This window comes from Saccharomyces mikatae, assembly GCF_947241705.1.
Source record: "Saccharomyces mikatae IFO 1815 strain IFO1815 genome assembly, chromosome: 15".
In the NCBI taxonomy this organism is placed as follows: Eukaryota; Fungi; Ascomycota; class Saccharomycetes; order Saccharomycetales; family Saccharomycetaceae; genus Saccharomyces; species Saccharomyces mikatae.
In genome coordinates this window covers 88,329-109,449 of record NC_079270.1, presented here as the reverse complement: position 1 = coordinate 109,449, position 21,121 = coordinate 88,329, and the positions used below count along the sequence as shown (strand labels likewise).

Sequence of the window (21,121 nt, the reverse complement as noted above, 5' to 3'; positions counted from 1 at the left end):
ATATTATCAACTTCTTTAAAATAGTTTCTCGTCATAAAACCATTCACCAAATGATTGTTTGTCACTACTAAAAGTTCCTTTATTTCTAAATTCACGGATATATTTTCCATCCACAAATCTATTTAACAAATATCAAAACATTCTTTTTCCTTTTTACTTTTTCTATTGATATAACGCGAAATAGTCGTATCATTGTTTCAGTTTCTATAAATAAAAAAATAATGAGCAATTGTTCAAAATTAAATAAATATGCAATTAAAAAGAAGAAACCATATATATTATCACTTCTCATAAATAAATAAAAGGTGACTTTTAGTACCATTTCAAAGCCACTTTAAGTTCATCGGGGCCACATGCTAATGATAAAAAATTCAGCGTCAGTAATTCCCTCACCGATGCTCTTACTTCAACATCCACTTGCAAACAGGCATCTAAGAATTGCCTGGCTTTCTTGGACACCTGTCTTGGATCCCGCAATTTGGGTGAACCATTATTGGCTATCAAATATAAAGCCTTTAAGGGTTCTTCGTTCAGATAGGGAGGTTCACCTTCTATCATCTCAATAAGCATTATTCCTAGCGACCAAACGTCAACCTTCTCATCATATCCCTTCTGATTTACTATTTCAGGCGCCATCCAATACGGAGTACCCACCATTGTGGCTCGTTTACTTCTTTTCTCTGTTAGTTCCACACAAAACCCAAAGTCCGTAATTTTAACCAATCCCTGTGAATTAAGAAGGATATTATCAGATTTAATATCCCTATGAATGATTTTGTTGTTATGCAAAAACTTTAAACCTTGACACGTCTCTCTTACTATATATGCCATTTGACTTTCGTTTAACGGCGACAATTTATTGCCATTGCTGCTCTCTGCAGCGGCATCCAAAATATCCGTTAAACAGCCACCCTCCATGTACTCCATTATCACCCATAACTCTTCGTCGTCAATAATGTAGGCTTCAAGGAAGTTTACGATATTTTCCTGGCGTGAATCGTTCATCACCAAAAGTTCGTTCATGATCAATTGTTTCTTAGGCTGTTTGGATAAATGTATTTGTTTTATAGCTACACTTTCTCCTACGATTCGATGACAATGTGACTTTAAAAATTTTGAGTCGTTATTTGGGGGCAACCTTATTCGTTTGGATAAGTATACTGCACCGCTTGCCCCTTGACCTGCCTTTTCTACCATTTGAAAATACGGTCTTGGGTTTACATCGATGGCAACGGTTTTCATCTTCATTATTATTTCATCCGAATCATCAGTATCCCGAAGTTCAAGAAGATCCTGTTTGGACGGTTTCGTTTCATCATCATGAACTTTTTTAGCTGGCGCAGATGGTGCAACTCGACGAGGGTTCAATGCGACGTTGTTTTCATGCCTTCGTAAATGGTGTTGAATAACTTGCTGTTCTTTCTTTCCTAGCTGGTTTGTCTGTGGATTTGCTGTGTTTTCTTTACTAACGTACACTTTTCCTTCCCTAAATATATCAGCATCTTCTGTGCTATTTATAATGTTATTATTTTCACCAGATCTGGGGAAAGGCTTACGTTCTGCTTGATAGACAGGCAAAATGGAATCTGTCTTACCTTTCCGGAGCGTCTTACTCACTGATCTCTTGATAGAATTGGTTCTCTTGTTTATAATGTACCTCGTCGAAGTTTTCAAAGGCTTCATATCTTTGCTTTTATTCGAGTTATCATTGGACGGTATAGTATCGAATCCATTGTAATCTTCATAAAATTGCAATGCTTTAATAACAGCCTTGGAGTTTCTGCTCCAATCATCGTATGTAATTTCTGAAGTTTGTAATAGCGTGGCCCAACTATCGGGCACTCCAACAAAATTGCCTACTTTTGGGTCAAATCCAACGTGTACTTTATGTGTGAAATTTGTTGGTGATGAAACGCCGCTAAGTAGTGGACATTTGGCGAAGATAGCGTCAAGCCAACCATGTAAATCCCGCTCAGTTCTTGTAGAAATGAATATAGATCTTTTGGAATTTGATTCATAAAAATAGGAGTTTATGGGGGATATGTTATCCTTTTGATCTGTTGCTCGAAGAATTTCAAAACAATTTTTTTTTAATTGTATCCTGCTTACATTTGTTATGCTAGTCAAAGCCACAGACAAAACGGGTTCCTCATTACATTTCTCACTTTTGTAAAATGATAAATATGAGTCGTTCAACACCAAATACCTCTTCTGCCATAAGAACGAGAATATTCCATCGACTTTATAAGATATCCATCCTCCCTTTTTAATGCCCTTCATAGAAAGATACTCCATCGTCCTTTGCGTAATTACCCTAAGTATATGCTTTCCAAAAATTCCACTTATCGTCTAATTCATTTGAAACAGACCAAATATAACATCTCATGAATTTAGTATTTATTCTACTACTGAAGAGAACCCCCCGGCACAACTTGGTTAGATAACTGTGTTCTGATCCTTCATTCTTTTTTTAGTTTACAACAAAACACAACACCCGTACTGGCAACAATAGGAATTATCGCAAATCGATCTTTACCAGATCTGGAAAGGAATAATCAACATTTCGTGTCCTCCAAGGGGCTGACAACACCAAGCGTATAAAGAAAAAAAAAAATAGAGTGGTAGGATCCATCGCTGACCTTTTCGCAAAACTAAGGGAAACCACGCCAAGAAGTACTATATAAAAATATTGGTGAGAAACTTTAAACTTGCTAGCTATTTTCTCATGTTCGCACTACAACTAACGCGACATTGTAAGCAACAACTCCTTATTGAAAACGCAGTGCGCTTGATTAGTAATGAAAAAATCTGGAAGAAACCTGAACTCGTTCGAGCTAGAAGCTGGGTGGAAACACTTGATGTAGTGGACTTACCCTTGAAACAATTCCTTTTGCGTTACGATCGCGCTAGCGGTCCAGGAGGCCAACATGTTAATAAGGTGAATACTAAATGTACTCTAACACTTCCTGGGCTATCAAATTGTGCTTGGATCCCCCAAGAAGTGAGAACCATCTTATGTAGCGGTAAATTCCGGTACTACGCTAAAAGTAGCGATTCGGTAGTAATACAATCTGATGAAACTAGATCAAAGGAAGTTAATAAACTGAAGTGCTTTGAGAAGTTGATTCAAGCAATCAAGCAAACCTGTCAATTTCCTAGTGATACCACTACCGAGACGGCAAAAAAATGGGCTAAGATTCGAGTGAAATCTAATAAAGAGCGACTTCTTAATAAGAAAGTTCATGGGGATAAAAAGAAGAATAGAAGTAAAATTACATTTAGTTACTAATACATAACACATACTTGAAGATAAATTCTACTCAGGTACAAAGCTTTGTGTATCTCTGTGTATTTACTAAGGAGAAAAGTTTATTATATCAAAGAGTATAAGGATTGTATCCATCTTCATCGTCATCATCATTCTCGCTCGATATAGTGATATGAGTTTCCCCACTCTTCTCCTTTGATGGTTCGCTTATAAATCCTGGTTCAAGCACTTCCATTTTAGCCTTCTTGGCAGGTGGTCTTATTATCTCATAATCATCATCTGTGGCCGTGGAGGTAACTGTGTCTTCGGTAAATTCCTCGTCGTGGATTATTCTGCTACGCTTTTTATGATAGTTTTCATTTTCGATTATAGCCTTATTCAGTACTAGACCTCTTTCATCCTTAAAATCTCTTGCCTTGCCACGATATTTAATCACGTTACCCAATATACTTTTACCTAATCGATCTTTGAAAGTTGCTGAATGTAACTCAAAACACCTATTCGTTAATAAATCAAAGGCGCCGGCGAATGCCTTTTTGATGTCTCGAATATTGAAAGAGCCTCGACTGATATTATTTGACTCATCACCTGGATCTTGAATAGCCAATGAAAACGGATTCTTAATAGGTAAAATAGCACTCCATGCCAATTTCGGAAAGTACACTGGATAACCATCTGATGATCCTAGTGCAACATCATCATAACCAAAATTTTTCCCATAGAGTTCAAAAAACTCTATCAGAAGTACACCCAGGTTGTCCTTTGGGTCTATTTCGTTAGTTATTATACGTGGATGCATATGCAGGAAAGAAAAAACAAGACATATAATACTAAACCCACCCAGACCACCAGTATGCACATTATTTAGTCTTCTTGCGTGTAAAAACTGTTTAACGATAAGAACAAGTTCTCGAAGACCAGGCGTATCGTTCAGCCACTCTCTGATCAGTTTTGCAGCTTCGAGACCATTTGTTCTTTCAAACGAAACATCTATGTGAATTCCGGAATGTGGCTCAACAAACTTGATGATTGGAACACGAGCCTTAGCAACAACTTCAATCTCAGTTGCCAGATTGTTTTTTTTCAAATGGCTTGCTAAGGAATACAAGTTAGTTCTACTTTCTTTACCACCAAGTTCACTATTTACGACACAATCGATATCAGAACCAGGCAAATATAAGTCGGTAGAATAAGAGCCAAATACATGTAAATCAGCATCCGGCCATAACTGTCTCACCGCTTCCCTTATTGTACTTATAGTTTGATTACGAATTTCAATTTCTTCACGACTTGGTGAAATATAGGCAACAAAATCTTTGATTTCAAAAGTTAACCAATCAGAAATTTCCTTTTGTCTGGAATGGTCATGGTTCACAATCCATGGATAATCAGTATTAAGGATTTCCTTTTGCTTTTCTTCTTTCTGTCTCTCCTCTTCCTGTTCGGCGTGTTCATCCTCAGAACTAGCTGAAAGAGAAATGAAATCATCGTTGTTAGCAAGATCTTTCTCATCACCATGGACTCCTAATAATGGTGTTTTACTTCCTTCAGTAGTTGAGGGAATATCGGTAGGATTATCAAAATGTCCATCATAATCATCGAATCCTTCATCATCGTCTGATTTGTGTTCTAGTACAAGAATACCATCTTCCGTGACATGATCGTCAGGAGACTTATTGTTATCTTGCTCACTGCGACTCGATATCACTTCTGCTCCATTTTCGTCGCTCAAAGACTTGGACTTCTTTGACTTCCGTGATTTCTTAATTTTCTTACTTTTTTTCACTTTTCCACTGTGCTGTTTTTTGGACTTCTTTAAAGAAGAGGCTGCTATGCTTTTTGACCCCATACTTTCAGTTATGGTCCTTTTATTTACTCACACTTTAAAGTAAACTGCGTAAATTCTTCTGTCATTTGTTTGCGCATGGGTTAATACTTAAGTTTTCAAGTTTATTCTACGTTATTTTCTTTTTCTTTTTTTCACATTTATTTTGGCATCATGAATAGGAAGCTAAGCGCGATGATAGTTTCTTCGACCCTTAACGGTAATCAGAGAGCGAATCTGAAGGTATCACTTACCAAATGCTCACTTTTATCAAGGTAAGTGTTCCGCTGATTTTAATTTCAAGAGTGCAAAATACAAGGAATATTACATATGCATATATATATATATATATATACGTACACATTTGTTTTCGCTTGACTTGTGAGTTATTTTGGGATATTATTAGAGATTATTACTACAGATACAACTCACTTTGGAAGAAAGTCCAATATTAAATCATTAAGAAAAGTATAAGTGTTACAAGGGCTATTTGGAGTGAAAGTGATAACACAAGAAACATATGTCACTTTAAAGTTTCTGGAATATGAGAACTGTGACATAACCAACCAATAGGCTGTTTAACCTTCTGTTTATCGTTAACATATCTTGAGTTTTCTAGAATTTCTACAACATAATTTAATGAATAGCCACGATTAAGACCAGTTTGAATAGCTTTCCAAAGAACTTTCCGCCTCGAATATCGTTTATTCACCGCTGGATCCCGCCTCCATGCTGTTTGATAAAGAGCTTCCATTTTCCGTATGGAAGGCTGCCCGTTTACACCTTCAGTATACTCCTTCCAAACCTCCATCACTGAATGTGGTGATTTGATAAATTCGAATGGTCTTGTACAAACTATTCGTTTTCTTTTGAGTCCAGTTTTGGTTTCATACTGCTCCTCTTCAAATGTCGGTACGCTCTCTTGTACATTTGACTCTGCTGCGTTTTCACGATTAGGAGAAATTTTCTGCAGATTAGGAGACTGCTGTGATTGGGAAGACGTGCTACTCATGTATAGTCCTTGGCTCTGACCATTATCATTGTTAGGTGGATTCGTTGAATAATCTTCCAGAGATGTGACCAGACTGGGATTGTAATTCTGCGGCTTGCTAAAACGAGTATTCACGGACGGGTTATTGTTGTTTTCTTGAGTAATTTGATTCGAGCTGTTAGGCTGTTGTTGACTCTTATCATTTTCCTGTGAATTTCCATTCAAAATGTCCTCGAATAGGGTTTCGTTGCTGACAGCCGCTTCATTTTGTGAGTGTGCAGTTTCGTTATTATTTATAGACACTGAGGAATAGTTTCTCTGAGTGTTTGCTGCCGTAGGTCCATCGGTAAAGCCTTGTGGTTCAAGAGTCTGACTTAAAGATATTGACGTAGCAGACACTCCGTGCAACGTTCCAGCCAGTTTCTCACTAAGTATTTCAGCATGGCGTTGTTGGTCGTTCAGTAATGTCGATAAAAACGCGGTTAGTTCGTTGATTTGTTGCTGTTGCGAATTTACTACTACATCATATTTTTTGAAGTGAAGGTCGAGACGGTTACTTAACGCGTGAAATATACCTTCAAACATCGACATACGTCTTTCCAACTCTGCAACGCGGTTCGTAAGCATAGCCTCGTTTTCATTTAGGTTCGAAGTCCCCATGTGCTGGTTATTTGCCATTTCGATGCCTACTCTAAGTATTCTCCTTTTGCGATTTCGTTTTTTGCTTATAAGCGAGGGAATTTGGGATAATGAATCAGAATGCTCCACCTTTAGCAAAAATTCTCTGTTCAACAGATTATGGCTAGTAGTAATATTTACTAACAACACAATATATTATACATTTTCATATCCTTTCCCATATCCTTATTATCTTGAATCTCTCCAAAACATTATCACTATAAACGACTTTTCGAACGGCTTTTACAAAGACATTATCTTATGTAAGTAGAAAGATTCGAGATTTTAAACTAACACGAATGGATTTGTTCGATATTCTAAACCAGGTTGTTGGACGCCAATTTGGTAAGTTCTAAATACTTGTTAGCAAATTTCATATATGATGGTAGGAATGTGTCTTCATTCGACTTGATTTTTACTCTAGGCAACTTTACTGTTTCCCTCGTTTTTCTTAATGAATTAAAGAAATCCTTAGAGGATTTGGTTCTTATCCTTGTTGGACTATTATAAATTCCAACGTCGTTGACGTACTCAAAATCTATAAGTTTAGCATTTGTCGATGGTTCCCCATCCTTGGGAGAGCTTGTTAAACGAAACTCTTCTTTAGAACATCTCGGCAGCATGACCTTATTTTCGTCTCCGAAGTAAACTAAATCACTTGTCAAGTCTATCTTAAAATACACAACTGATCTATCCTTCATTATCGATTTCATCAGGATTGTCAACAAGTCATCTCTTGTCATTTCATTATCATCACTTATTTGTAGCATACCTATAATGTCATTGATGGAGATACAAGAGTATAGTTGTGCAATTCTCCTCCATAATTTTAATGTTTGGGCGAGATAATAAATATCTTGTATGATTCCACCTAATACTACAGATAATTCAGAAATACGGGATATGTTGGCATTCAATTCCTTTAATTCGAGCTGTCCGAAACATTTGTATACAGTTTTCAGTGCATTAACAATTGGACTGCCTAGGGCAATCTTCACTTGTTGAAAATCAAATGGATTGATTTTATCTTTACTGATGGCTTCTAATATCATGCTTGTAAAAATGAAACCACTAAGCACAAACTTGTGGAATGAAGAAGTAATATCTCCCTCTCGAAGTTTCCCCATCTCTTCCAAGTGTTTCAAAATATTGAGGAACATATTTTTTAGTTCTTCTTTTCGATCATAATAATTCATCAGTGCGAAGAATATATCATTTTCTGAATCAGAATCTAAAATCCAAATCGTCTTGGAGGTATACAATATCACCATCAATCCAGACTCTTGTGAAAAGGTAAGCGACCGAGATATCATCTTTTCAAAGTAGTCAATACACTTCTTAAACAAATTTCTATTGTCTATTAGTGCGGTTTGCATATATTCCAGTATATAATACTGTAGAAACATAGATACGCTCTCTAGATCAGTATTCTCTTCAAAAGATGTACATTCATTATCCTGGTCGGTAATCTGTACTTGGGAAGAAATTTCTGGAATAAACACATTCCCCACAGTCAACCTTTGATGCCAAACGATGGCAATAAATAATTTCTTCCTGATTATACGCTGGAGATTCTGAAGTTTGAAATTTTTACCAGATTTTTTTAATATCCATTGAAACTGATCCATGAATTTCTTTTGAAACCCGATTTTGCAAATCATGTTTTCTTTATCAATTTTCTCAATATCAAACAAGAATACTCTTTCCCACTTAGGCGCTAACACCTCAAAAGTGTTTGAAAGCAATTCAAATATGTTCTCATCAATTTGGAAGTCTATTCTTTGTAAAAAAAAAGACATAGTAGCTGTGTCTTCTAAAACTTGGAGAACTAGATTTTGTACACCAGTTTTCCGATAATAAAGCTGTAAGGCTCTTAAATGTAGTATTTCATTCAGTGACTTGAATTTCCATGTCATGAGTCTGTCTATATTTTCCTCAGATGAAAATTCTTCCATATGATAGATTCTTAAAAATGAATCACGGGCTTCTTTATATTGTTCGTCCTCTTTGAGGTTTCGAGCTTCTTCAAAGAGTTTTCCGCAAATATCTTCTGCCTTTTTGCCGTTTTTTTTTTCGAATGTGTCTTGAACATGTTGTACATATTGTTCCATCCTTTGTTCTTGATCATCTTGATTATTGTCTTCATTTGATTTATACATTTCTTCATCTTCATCTCCGGTTTCTTCTTCCATTTCAATGGACTCCATGCCCTCGTCATCCGATAGCATGAAGTCATCATAGTTATCATCTTCATCAGACATTTTTGGCTCTGATGAAGCTTTGTGCTCTTTATTGCTCTAAACCTTGTAATAAGTGATCAGTTGAAGATATTACAAACAATTGATTTAACTCCCCTTATATTATTTTTCAGCGAGGATCAGATAAATTTTTCTAAAAATAATCAGTTCTTAAACAAACAAAAAAATATGATGTTGAAGCTACACCAGCAACTTTCAAATAATTGCCAGTGTTGTCATATACAGGCTACTACTCGCACACGTACGCAGATTCTGTATCTTGTATATACTTAGTGTGTATTTAAGAGATGAGTTTTGAAAAAGTTACAAAAAATAAGTAGATGCTATTTTGCTGCCATTAAATAAACTGTAGTCTGGACTTACACATTTCGGTAATAGAACTCCGAAAATAAGATCACTGTCACTATTGTTGAGGCAAAAATTCCTAATAGAAGAATCTAAAAAATGCTCTTTTGCACAAATATAAAAATCGCATGCAAACCCGAATATTATGAATAATTTTCTCAGGATGTACGTATGTGCGATATACAGAGACTGATCGGTTACCAGTGCCATCGCTGGTGATATTTACTGGATGGTAGACCAACCAGAAACGGCACCATTGCTTACTCCCCGTATGATGGATAACTCCATTGAAAAAAAAAGGGAAACACAAACCTCCAGTATGTAACACATGTATCATAAACGACTTTTGTAACCGGCTCTATCTGGTCATCTAAAATGCGAACAAATATATGTGGATGCAAGATCGGCTGCATAGAAGCAGTTGCAAAAGATAAGAGCTTCCACCTATACGAAAGATTCTCGTCCAGGCCACACTGAATTGATTTAACTCGTGCTACTAAGAGGTTTCTGATCACGTTGAAATTCGCATAAGTCCTTTTTATCCCCAATTAGGGGCTTCACTGTGTCTGCAACTCAGAAGATCCGCCTGATGCTGATGATAAGAATCTTTTTCCTTTTCCAGGAATTTCGAAAGCTTTCTCAAAAATGATTCAGCCGTGCCTATAAGCGGTAATTAACAGGCGAGATGTTAAAGAGTCATAGGTGGATCCAAGATATAATAAAAGAGTGATTACAAGAGAAAAATAGCTTAGTGCGCCCTAGACCAATTTACACGACAGTCCTCAGTTTTATATATTGTCTTTTCAACAAAAAAAGTCCTGATAAATAGAACAAGAAGAGAATGTTGAACATTCCTATTATTGCGAGCTCTAAGAGGTTCTTGTTCCCAAAGGATCATGAATCTCAAGCTACGAGAGATGAAGAGGTGGAACTGGAGATGAGAGAAGGCCCAAGTTCAGGCTATCGTCCAAGCTTCAATGCAGATGACGCAATTTTGAAGAAAAACAGTGATCAAGTTGACCTCGATGCTAGCAAATTAACAAACGTCACATCAAGGGTTTTGAATACCCCGGAAGCTTCTCTCATCTACGACGATGATAGAGAGTTCCCAGATGGTGGAATCCAAGCATGGTTGGTTGTATTTGGAGCCTTTATGGGACTGGTCCCAGTATTCGGCTTAATCAACTCCTTAGGGGCTATTGAATCGTACATATCTAAGCATCAGCTGGAAAAAATCTCCTCATCGACAACGTCTTGGATTTTCTCCTTGTATCTAGCTATCAGCTTTTTAAGCTGTATATTATCTGGTGGCTATTTTGATAGAAATGGTAGTATTGGTTTGATGTGCATAGGTACAATCATATATACTGGGGGACTGTTTGCCTTGGCAAATTGTAAGTCAGTATGGCAGTTCATTTTAGCATTTTCCGTATGCTCTGGGCTTGGAACGGGAATTTTGATGACTCCTTTGATTGGCACTGTTGCCACGTGGTTCCTAAAAAGAAGAGGAATTGCAACATCCATTAGCACCATGGGAGGTTCGGTAGGTGGTATAGTTTTCCCCATTATGCTGAGAAAATTATATAAAGAAGTCGGCTTTCAATGGGCTATTCGAATTTTGTCATTCATTTGTTTAATGTGCCTCATTTGTGCCTCGGTCTTAGCTAGAGAGAGAACCAAACCTATTGTTCAACCATTCAAATCCAATTCTGATTTAGCAAAGTGGTACTTTTCCTCCGTTTTTAATTGGAAGTATTTTCTGGAGGGTAAATTTTTGTTCGTGGCAATAGGTGCTTCTTTTGCTGAAAGCTCACTAACTTCATGCGCTACATACCTTGCATCTTATTCTATGGCAAGGGGAAACACAGAAAATGTTGCTTATACAATGATAACTGCTTCAAACGCTGTTGGAGTACTTGGAAGGTATATTCCAGGTTATTTTGCGGACAAGTTCATTGGGAGATTTAACATAGAAATCATTACCATTTCAATGGCAGCCATATTCAATTTTGTCTTGTGGTTACCGTTTGGTGGTAACACGAAGGTTCTATGGGCATATGTTTGTCTCTGGGGGTTTTCAACGGGATCCATCTTATCACTAACGCCTGTCTGCATTGGACAAATATCCAAAACCACTGATTTTGGCAAACGTTATGCAACAGTATACCTGTTACAATCGTTGATAACAATCCCAGTTTTACCTATTGGTGGTACTTTGATTGGCAAAGGTACTGTCGCAAACTATAACCATTTCATTATATTCAATTCAGCATTAATGGCAGCAGGTGCTGCATGCTATATTATATCAAGGCACATGTGTGTTGGTGCAAAACTATGTAAGTTTTGAAGTTTATATTCTAAAAAGGACACATTAAGCAATTTTCCATTGTTATCTACGCAAATATATGCATTGTAGTCTTATACTCTTTATACCATTATACATACAAGTTAGTGTCATAATAATATTTTTCAAGTATGAAGACTGTTTTTAGATGTTATGTGGTGTACCGAGTGTAATCTCTGAGAATATAATTTATGGGTGTTGTATCTTTTTTCCTAATTTTTTTCTGATTTGATTAGTTTTTTCTTGGAATTTACATGGAAATTACCCTTTGGCGTACGCACTCTCTTCAATTTGACACTGCGACAAACTTTCGGGTTCCTTAAGCGAGTTGGTGAACTAGTTTAAAACTGGTTAAGTTGATAACTTTCTGGTTTATACTTTAAGGAATAGCTCAAAAAAGGTCATCAAGCTTACGGATTCACAATGGGTATCGATCACACTTCCAAGCAACACAAGAGATCTGGTCACAGAACTGCTCCAAAGTCTGACAATGTCTACTTGAAATTGTTAGTCAAGTTATACACTTTCTTAGCTCGTATGTTCAAAAATATTATTACTGGTGCCAACAAGTACCAATTATGGTTAGAAGGGTTCTGTTACATTGGATATATTAGATTCACGTATAAACTTTGGTAAGTTTATCTGTTTTCTAAAAGTATTCATTAGGGTTTGCTGAAAAATATTGGTCAATGTTTTTCGCGATCATTTAGTTAACTTTTGATATGACAGGCTATTGGCTACTCATTAAAGTTAAACAGGCAGAAATAGACATCATATCAGAAAAGACTAGATGTGTGAAAATTCTGCGAGTGCAAACGTATTAATTTGGGAAGTGATATTTCCTTCATTGTACGTTCTGTGCGGTATTGCAAACCAGCGAGCAGAATCTTTTTCTAATTCAATGAAAGATTTGTTTTCCAAACAAATCTTCGGTCCTTCGATCCATTAGTTACTAACATTTTATCAATTTTTTTTTTCATTTTAGGTCGTACTGATGCTCCATTCAACAAGGTTGTCTTGAAGGCTTTGTTCTTGTCTAAGATCAACAGACCACCTGTTTCTGTCTCTAGAATTACCAGAGCTTTGAAACAAGAAGGTGCTGCTAACAAGACTGTTGTCGTTGTTGGTACCGTTACTGACGATGCCAGAATCTTTGAATTCCCAAAAACCACTGTTGCTGCTTTGAGATTCACTGCCGGTGCCAGAGCCAAGATTGTCAAGGCTGGTGGTGAATGTATCACCTTGGATCAATTAGCTGTTAGAGCTCCAAAGGGTCAAAACACTTTGATCTTGAGAGGTCCAAGAAACTCCAGAGAAGCTGTCAGACACTTCGGTATGGGTCCACACAAGGGTAAGGCCCCAAGAATCTTATCTACCGGTAGAAAGTTCGAAAGAGCTAGAGGTAGAAGAAGATCTAAGGGTTTCAAAGTGTAAGTTAGATGAGATCAAAATTTCATATTTACTCTTTTATCATTACTCATTTGTAATTCATAAACTACATACACTTTTAATCGTTTCTTTCAAATTTTGGAACATTTCATTAGTATTTAAAAGCGTAGATACATGATAAATTGTGTCAGACCTTACCGCGGAACGATATCATCCAACTATTAGGTTGACCGCGGGTTCAATGGTTCTGGCTAACACTTTTAAAAGAACCATTTTCATTTTCAATCGTCGTTCATTCTACTACAAGATTTCAATTCTGGATACTATACATCCGTACATATGTACCACATGTTAACCCATACCTTCTCTTGAGCTGGACTATAGCGCTTTTTTTGGTTCTCATGAAATTCGGTCACCATACGCTGTGAAACTTCCAAAGTCATATTCGGCATTCTAGCCTTTTCGCAAAGGCTTCATTGAGACAATTGCAAGATATAGGTGAAAGCGCAGTAACTAAGAGTTGTATATCGGATATCAGGTGTGTTTATTGATATTTTAGCTTGTTAGCGAAGTGTTGCGATCGACAAATAGAATAAATATGCCAGGTGTTTCCGTTAGGTACGTAAAAATTACGATAATAATAATCAATGTTATATGTTTCAAGTGATCAAATGGAAATAAAACGCGGTCATTTAAGCAGTGAATACGCCCACCAATTTCTTTCTCTCCAAGCAAAAACTCGCACAACTAATTTACCAACCTAGTAATATGTAGCAATGACAAGGATAAAGTAATGATCGGATTTCGCGAGTGTGCAAATTGTAAAAGTAAGTGCAGAGCGTGGTAAAGCAAGGATAGGGGTGCCAAACTTAAAGCCTCTTATTTTCTACATTTCTGTTGTATCTAATAAAGACCGACGAAACCTAATGATCGATGAGACTATATTATTAAACTACATCAGTTACTAACTTTTTTTTGTTTTGATTTTCTTTTCTTCAGAGACGTTGCTGCTCAAGATTTTATTAACGCTTATGCTTCTTTCTTGCAAAGACAAGGTAAGCTAGAAGTTCCAGGTTACGTTGACATCGTCAAGACCTCTTCTGGTAATGAAATGCCACCACAAGATTCTGAAGGTTGGTTTTACAAACGTGCCGCCTCTGTCGCTAGACATATTTACATGAGAAAGCAAGTTGGTGTTGGTAAGTTGAACAAGTTGTACGGTGGTGCCAAGAGCAGAGGTGTCAGACCATACAAGCACATTGATGCTTCCGGTTCTATTAACAGAAAGGTCTTGCAAGCTTTGGAAAAAATCGGTATTGTCGAAATCTCTCCAAAGGGTGGTAGAAGAATCTCTGAAAATGGTCAAAGAGATTTGGATCGTATCGCCGCTCAAACTTTGGAAGAAGACGAATAAATATAAAATCAATATTTTATATATATATATAATACTACAATTATCATCATAAAACAAGTAATAATAATCAAGTTAAAGAGCTACGGTAGCGACAAAAGCTTTGCCACAAGGTTCTAGGAATACTTCACTCGAATTGAATCGTTAACGCGTTCCTTTCAGCTGTTTTTTCTTTCTTAATTCAGCTAGCCAGATTTGGGTGTATTTGGCTAGCTAGTCATTTTTACTACATATGGTAAATACGACGCCAATTTGTAGAAGCCAGCATCGCCTAGACAACGGCGTTAACATAGTAATTGCACAGTACTCTCGAAGATGTAAATGGGTGCGGTAGTAAACTAAGTAAGGTGAATATTTATCTTAGAGATTGCTGTTCGAAATCTTGGGTCAAGCCCTTCGCCGCACTAGATGTTCCCCAGTATCCCTAATATACTGCATTTCTTTTTCTTAAAATTCTTAAACTCCGCGTAAGTAGTTCATCTAAGTATATAAGTCAAGATAGACAATTAGCTCGTGAATTATAAATCAAGAAGCCCTCCAGTACATAGTGTGAAGAAACTCTGAACAAGTAGAAACAATCAGACACTTTTTATCAAGTTAAGATGGTCAAAGTTGGTTCATCTCGTGCCGAAACTACAGTTGAAGTTGTAAGCGAAACTCATCAAAGAAACCATGTCTCTGGGGAAAGTTTTGAACTAAAGGATAAGAAAGACTCTACGGTAGTCTTTGAGGAGAATGTTCCGATAAAAACTATCACAGCCAATTCGAGTGACAATGAAACAGAAGACCCGTATATTTCGAAAAGGCAGGTGATGAGAGACATTTTTTCTAAATACTTGAAGTTTATTGGTCCAGGATTAATGGTTAGTGTGGCTTATATCGATCCCGGTAACTACTCCACTGCTGTTGATGCAGGTGCGTCCAATCAATTTTCGTTGCTCTGTATCATCTTGTTATCGAACTTTATTGCTATATTCTTACAATGTCTGTGTATCAAGTTGGGTTCCGTTACAGGTCTGGATTTGAGTAGGGCTTGCAGAGAGTACTTGCCAAGATGGCTCAACTGGACATTATATTTCTTCGCAGAATGTGCAGTTATAGCTACTGATATAGCCGAAGTTATTGGTACGGCAATTGCTCTGAACATTCTGATCAAGGTCCCACTTCCAGCGGGAGTAGCTATTACTGTTGTGGACGTATTTCTAATAATGTTTACATACAAGCCAGGCGCATCTTCGATTAAGTTTATTAGGATTTTTGAATGCTTCGTTGCTGTATTAGTCGTAGGCGTCTGCATTTGTTTTGCCATAGAGTTGGCTTACATCCCAAAGAGTACCTCGATCAGACAGGTGTTTAGAGGATTCGTTCCATCTTCTCAAATGTTTGATCATAACGGTATTTATACTGCCATCTCCATTCTGGGTGCTACTGTCATGCCACATTCCTTATTTTTGGGTTCTGCGTTGGTGCAGCCAAGGCTTTTAGATTATGATGTTACGCATGGCCATTACACTGTCTTAGAGGATGAACATAAAAAGAAGGATTCTAAGTCTGCTGAAAATATTATGGAAGAAAGATACTTCAATTATAGACCAACGAATGCTGCTATCAAGTATTGTATGAAATACTCTATGATTGAATTAAGCATAACTCTCTTCACATTGGCACTGTTTGTCAATTGCGCTATCCTTGTTGTAGCAGGCTCTACATTATACGATTCTCCAGAAGCTGATGGGGCAGATTTATTTACTATTCATAAATTGTTGTCAAGGAATTTGGCGCCAGCAGCAGGCACGATTTTCATGCTGGCGCTTTTAATGAGTGGTCAATCTGCAGGTGTTGTTTGTACCATGGCGGGTCAAATTGTCAGTGAAGGTCATATTAATTGGAAATTGCAGCCATGGCAAAGAAGGTTAGCCACAAGATGCATCTCCATAATTCCCTGTTTGATTATTTCTATCTGTATTGGAAGAGAAGCACTGTCAAAGGCATTGAATGCATCTCAAGTTGTTTTGTCCATAGTTTTGCCCTTTTTAGTGGCACCTTTAATCTTTTTCACTTGCAAGAAATCGATTATGAAAACAGAAATTACTATCGATCATACTGAAGAAGGGAACATTGATAAACAAAGTAACAATGACAGATCTGTGGCTGCAGGCGATGCAGAAAGCACAGTAGAGAATAATAATACCAGTGACATGGAACTGGAAAATGGAAAGGATGTCAAGGTTGTTAATATGGCGAACAATTGGATTATCACTGTGATTGCTATTATTGTGTGGATCTTCCTATCATTATTAAACGTTTATGCTATTGTTCAATTAGGTATGTCGCATGGCGATGTTAGTTAATAGTGATTTTTGCCTGTTGTACTTTTACTTATAAAGTTAAATGATCTTTTTCCAACTTCATGATAATTTATGAGACCCAACCAACACCTTCGGTAAACGTTTTTAATTACACGTTCATGCGAATTGAAAAAATATTAACTATTTGAAACTATTACATACAAATATATGTGTATACTTTAATTTGCTTATGCCCGTTTAATAGAAAAGATTGTTAAATTATATATGGAAAAAATTTCTCTTTTGTTTTCTAGGCTTCTCTTTCTTTACCTATTATATGGGTGGTAGCCATTATTACGTCTATTGTATCCCCCACGACCACCACGGCCATTTCTTCTGTGATTTCCACCACCACGGTGATTATAGTCGCGGTCACGATCATTACGATCACGATCACCACGATCGCGGTTGTAACCATAGCCGCTATTATGGTCGTCATTATATTGTGATGGACCCTTTGGGCCGTTAGGCAGATTCAATGGTGGAGAACCTGAGTCAGCGTTTGATGTGTTACCAATGGTCTGAACATCATTGGACTTATTATTGTCAGAATCGGAAGGTGTTGGGGAACCTTGAGCTGCATTTGGATCTTGCTGCGGTTGGTTTAAGGTCATTGCATTAGGTGGCATGGCAAAGCCTGGCATCATCATTGCCATTTGTTGCATTTGTTGTTGATACATTTGAGTATAATCCATACCGGTCTGCTTTTGCATTTGTTGGTAATATTCTTGCATCTTTTGATAGTAATCAGTCATTGCTTGCGGATTCATCATTGGATTGTAACCTCCCATCATTGGGTTTTGATACATTTGGTTGAAATCACCTTGATTGCCGAAGTTACCACCACGACGATTCATATTTCCATTGTTTCCGTTGTTGCTACCACCGTTGTTTGATGATTTTTGCTGCATATGTCTTGGTTCCGCTCTTTTGATTTCAATCTTACGATCTTTAAAATCGATGAATTTATTTTGACAGACTCTGTCAACGGCGTCGGCAGAATCATAAGTCACAAAACCAAAGCCTCTTGATTGACCAGTATCCTTATCCAACATTAATTGGGCGTCGATAATTGTGCCCCATTGAGAGAAAAACTCTTCGAATTCTTTTGGCCTCACATCTGGACCAATACCACCAACAAAGATTTTACCGGTTTTATCTTGTTCATCTCTTGGAATGGCTCTTTTTGGGTCGATAACTTTACCATCGAGAATATGCTGTGTTTTCACCACTTCGTCAACGCTAGAAGGTTTTTCAAAAGATAAGAAACCGAACCCTCTAGATCTGCCAGTTGCAGGATCTTTCATGATTTTCAAATCTGTGACGGTACCGTATTTACCAAAATATTCACGTAGATTATCTTCTGTTGTATCCCAGTTCAAACCACCAATAAACATCTTACAGCTTTCCTTAGATAAATCCGCTTTCGAGCGTTCTTCCTTGGTTTGAGCTACTTGTTGCTGAGGTGGTGACTGAGAAGACGGTTGCTGGAATTGTGACATTGTTTGCTGAAGTTGTTCCCAAGGAAGGCCAGAAGGTCCTGCGGAGCTAACGTTAGCATTAGTGTTTGTAGATGTAGTGCTTTCTTGTTGTTTCTCATTCTTGGTGTCTTCATTGGACCCTTCTTTGTCATTTGCAGTGCCATCTTGCTTACTAGAAGATGAATCTTGGTTACTATTATTACTACTACTGTTGTTACTACTTGGATTATTTAGTTTGTTCAAGCTAGAAGATAATGCTTGTAATGCTGCTAATTGATCTAATTGCGAGGTACCACTGCCAGCTTTTTTCTGTTCTTCTTCTTTTTTCACTTCTTCAGTAGTGGTTGGTTTATCATCGCCGTAGATGTCGTTAAAATCTTCTTCGTCAGAGCTCATTGTTTACTTAACCTATTCTCTATTTTGTCAGACTTGTGTATACTGCTAAAGTTCTTTATAAATAAAATATTTGCGTCTTTTATGAAAAGATTGTAATATAAACAGTAATATTAATATAGAATGAAAAAAGGGCAAATTGTTCGTGTGATGAACGTTTTTTTCAATTTCTTGTTTTCTTGGGTATACCTCTTCTGTCTGTTATTTTGTTCTTTCCGGAAAAAGTTAGAAAAGAAATCTTGTAAGGCACGAGATTTTAGTTATTAAACACTAAAAAGTAAAAATACACGTAAAAATTTATAACAGTATATTGTACTAATACTTGAATATTTGCAAAGATTAAATAACTAGTCGAAACTGTTTTGTACTTTTCCTCCAAATGGTTTTATTTGTTCAGGAGAGAACGCGAAAGAAAACAGAAAAACTGGTTGGGCGTGTGGAAAGCATGCCGCCTTTTATACTTTTTTTTCGCCTCTCCAACAAGAAGTCTCGGCGCTGCTCCATGGGCCAGAAGGAAGAAAAAGAAAAGAATGAGAATGTCATCCGGATAACCTTCATTAACAGTATGATTTAGCCGCCCAGGATTATGTAAGAGTTTTAAGGTCCAATTGTGGTACAGCGGATGTGTCTTATCCTCTCAATTTTAAGAATTAAACGAAAAAATTGACTATTAGAATTCTCAATTTTCAGATTACATATCTCCAAAAGAGTTCGGCATAGATCTTTCAATCAGCCCATCATTCCTTATTAAACGTGCTAGAAAAATTAAGTAGTTTTTATTCTACCATTATGCAAGTTATTCAAAAAGATGAGATTGATAAAAAAGAATATGTTAAGAATTTTCTTTCCTGCTCAATAGTTCATGCTTCTTAGAATTCTGCATATATCATAGTATTTGAAGCAAGTGGGTTTTATTACCCGCTCTTTCTGTTCTTTTCGCAAAGAAAAAGAAACGTTGTAGGAAATGTGAAAAAAAATATCGATGATTTTGGTCATCGAGATCTCACTACAAGAGATATGAAAACGACTTAACATAAATAAGTACACTATATATAGGGTAAAAACCGGCATCATGAAGAAGTACCTCCTGTATATGGTTCAGATTCATTTGAATTTTAGAAGAGCGGAACTAGAATCGTTGGCAGACCTATATAATCTTTCTATAGACTTTTCCCAGTATAATTCCGAAAGCCCTTTTTTTATTGTAGAGCTGGAGAATGACCAGCAAGCCAAGGACTGGATCAAGAGGTCTGTATTAACCAGAGGTATTTACGAATACTGGGGTCAGGGTGTAACGCTCGATGATTTGCATCAGGATATTCAGCTTCAATCTAACTTTGCGCAGGATCTGCAATCAAAATTCAAACATTCTACCTTTAAATTTGAATTCGAATGCTATAAAGGTAACAGTAAAGCCAACAGGATAAAGCAGATTGAGACTTTTCGTTATCTTGATTTTGAAGGGAAGATTGATATGAAACACCCCCAAGAAGTTTTCACTGTAATAGAAGAGTACACGCCCATATCGGAAAACGTTGGTGGTAAGACCCCCACTAGAATTTTCTTTGGTAGAAAAGTCCAAATTAGCAATAGAAGTGCCATGGAAAAGTACGATTTGAAAAAAAGGCCTTACAAAGGCACGACTAGTTTTGAAGCAGAATTATCATTGGTTAGTGCGAATATAGCTCAAGTAAAACCGGGCACTGTAATGTATGATCCTTTTGCAGGTACTGGATCCTTTTTAGTAGCTGGTGGACACTTCGGATCTTTGGTGATCGGCTCTGATATTGATGGCAGAATGATTCGTGGTAAAGGTGCCCAAGTGAACATTTCAGCAAACTTCAAAAAATATGGTGAAAGTTCTCAATTCCTCGACGTGTTAACCATGGACTTCACTAACAATGCATTAAGAAGCAACCTTGTTATTGATACAATATTATGTGATCCTCCTTATGGTATAAGAGAAAGTATTAAAGTCCTGGGTGCTAAGGACCCGGAAAGGTTCCTCGGTAAGGAAGACGTGGAAATTGACGGTGAAAAAGCATACTTACGCCGTGATTATATCCCAACCAAAAAACCATATGCTTTAGATTCATTACTGGACGATCTTTTACAATACGCTTCTGAAAGATTACCAGTCGGCGGAAGGTTAGCCTTCTGGATGCCCACTGCCAACGATGCCAACATTGAAACTATTGTTCCCATGCATGAGAATCTAGAACTGAAATACAATTGCGTTCAGGAATTTAACAAGTGGTCAAGAAGGCTACTGGTATATATAAATAGAGGCAACGCTTTTAATGGACCAAGTAATCATGGAGTAAAACGTTCGAAGGATAATTTCAGGGACCGATATTTTAACAACTTCAATTGAAGTTGATGCATAGGCG

The 21,121-nt window shown here is 37.1% G+C and overlaps 11 protein-coding genes across 11 annotated transcripts; 6 read left to right on the top strand and 5 right to left on the bottom strand.

The window, feature by feature from the left end:
* Nucleotides 1–312: 312 nt before the first annotated feature.
* SKM1 (putative serine/threonine protein kinase SKM1) lies at nt 313–2,280 on the bottom strand (the record flags this gene model as incomplete). The annotated part of the gene is made up of 1 exon (XM_056225522.1): nt 313–2,280. One exon carries the CDS (start codon nt 2,278–2,280, stop codon nt 313–315), a length of 1,968 nt encoding a protein of 655 aa, XP_056079332.1.
* A 445-nt stretch (nt 2,281–2,725) lies between these two features.
* PTH4 (Pth4p) lies at nt 2,726–3,289 on the top strand (the record flags this gene model as incomplete). The annotated part of the gene is made up of 1 exon (XM_056225521.1): nt 2,726–3,289. One exon carries the CDS (start codon nt 2,726–2,728, stop codon nt 3,287–3,289), a length of 564 nt encoding a protein of 187 aa, XP_056079331.1.
* An 88-nt stretch (nt 3,290–3,377) lies between these two features.
* On the bottom strand, nt 3,378–5,117 carry PAP2 (non-canonical poly(A) polymerase PAP2; the record flags this gene model as incomplete). Its single annotated transcript, XM_056225520.1, has 1 exon — nt 3,378–5,117. One exon carries the CDS (start codon nt 5,115–5,117, stop codon nt 3,378–3,380), a length of 1,740 nt encoding a protein of 579 aa, XP_056079330.1.
* Nucleotides 5,118–5,616: 499 nt separating this feature from the next.
* On the bottom strand, nt 5,617–6,762 carry MSN1 (Msn1p; the record flags this gene model as incomplete). The annotated part of the gene is made up of 1 exon (XM_056225518.1): nt 5,617–6,762. The coding sequence occupies one exon, from the start codon at nt 6,760–6,762 to the stop codon at nt 5,617–5,619; it is 1,146 nt and encodes a 381-aa protein (XP_056079329.1).
* A 317-nt stretch (nt 6,763–7,079) lies between these two features.
* RRI2 (Rri2p) lies at nt 7,080–9,023 on the bottom strand (the record flags this gene model as incomplete). The annotated part of the gene is made up of 1 exon (XM_056225517.1): nt 7,080–9,023. One exon carries the CDS (start codon nt 9,021–9,023, stop codon nt 7,080–7,082), a length of 1,944 nt encoding a protein of 647 aa, XP_056079328.1.
* Nucleotides 9,024–10,206: 1,183 nt separating this feature from the next.
* On the top strand, nt 10,207–11,712 carry MCH4 (Mch4p; the record flags this gene model as incomplete). Its single annotated transcript, XM_056225516.1, has 1 exon — nt 10,207–11,712. One exon carries the CDS (start codon nt 10,207–10,209, stop codon nt 11,710–11,712), a length of 1,506 nt encoding a protein of 501 aa, XP_056079327.1.
* A 420-nt stretch (nt 11,713–12,132) lies between these two features.
* RPL18A (60S ribosomal protein eL18) lies at nt 12,133–13,143 on the top strand (the record flags this gene model as incomplete). The annotated part of the gene is made up of 2 exons (XM_056225515.1): nt 12,133–12,244; nt 12,695–13,143. 2 exons carry the CDS (start codon nt 12,133–12,135, stop codon nt 13,141–13,143), a joined length of 561 nt encoding a protein of 186 aa, XP_056079326.1.
* Nucleotides 13,144–13,696: 553 nt separating this feature from the next.
* RPS19A (40S ribosomal protein eS19) lies at nt 13,697–14,512 on the top strand (the record flags this gene model as incomplete). Its single annotated transcript, XM_056225514.1, has 2 exons — nt 13,697–13,716; nt 14,098–14,512. The coding sequence occupies 2 exons, from the start codon at nt 13,697–13,699 to the stop codon at nt 14,510–14,512; spliced, it is 435 nt and encodes a 144-aa protein (XP_056079325.1).
* Nucleotides 14,513–15,111: 599 nt separating this feature from the next.
* Nucleotides 15,112–16,860, top strand: SMF1 (divalent metal ion transporter SMF1; the record flags this gene model as incomplete). The annotated part of the gene is made up of 1 exon (XM_056225513.1): nt 15,112–16,860. One exon carries the CDS (start codon nt 15,112–15,114, stop codon nt 16,858–16,860), a length of 1,749 nt encoding a protein of 582 aa, XP_056079324.1.
* Nucleotides 16,861–17,123: 263 nt separating this feature from the next.
* Nucleotides 17,124–18,734, bottom strand: HRP1 (Hrp1p; the record flags this gene model as incomplete). Its single annotated transcript, XM_056225512.1, has 1 exon — nt 17,124–18,734. The coding sequence occupies one exon, from the start codon at nt 18,732–18,734 to the stop codon at nt 17,124–17,126; it is 1,611 nt and encodes a 536-aa protein (XP_056079323.1).
* A 1,069-nt stretch (nt 18,735–19,803) lies between these two features.
* Nucleotides 19,804–21,105, top strand: TRM11 (tRNA (guanine-N2-)-methyltransferase; the record flags this gene model as incomplete). Its single annotated transcript, XM_056225511.1, has 1 exon — nt 19,804–21,105. The coding sequence occupies one exon, from the start codon at nt 19,804–19,806 to the stop codon at nt 21,103–21,105; it is 1,302 nt and encodes a 433-aa protein (XP_056079322.1).
* Between the last annotated feature and the right edge of the window lie 16 nt (nt 21,106–21,121).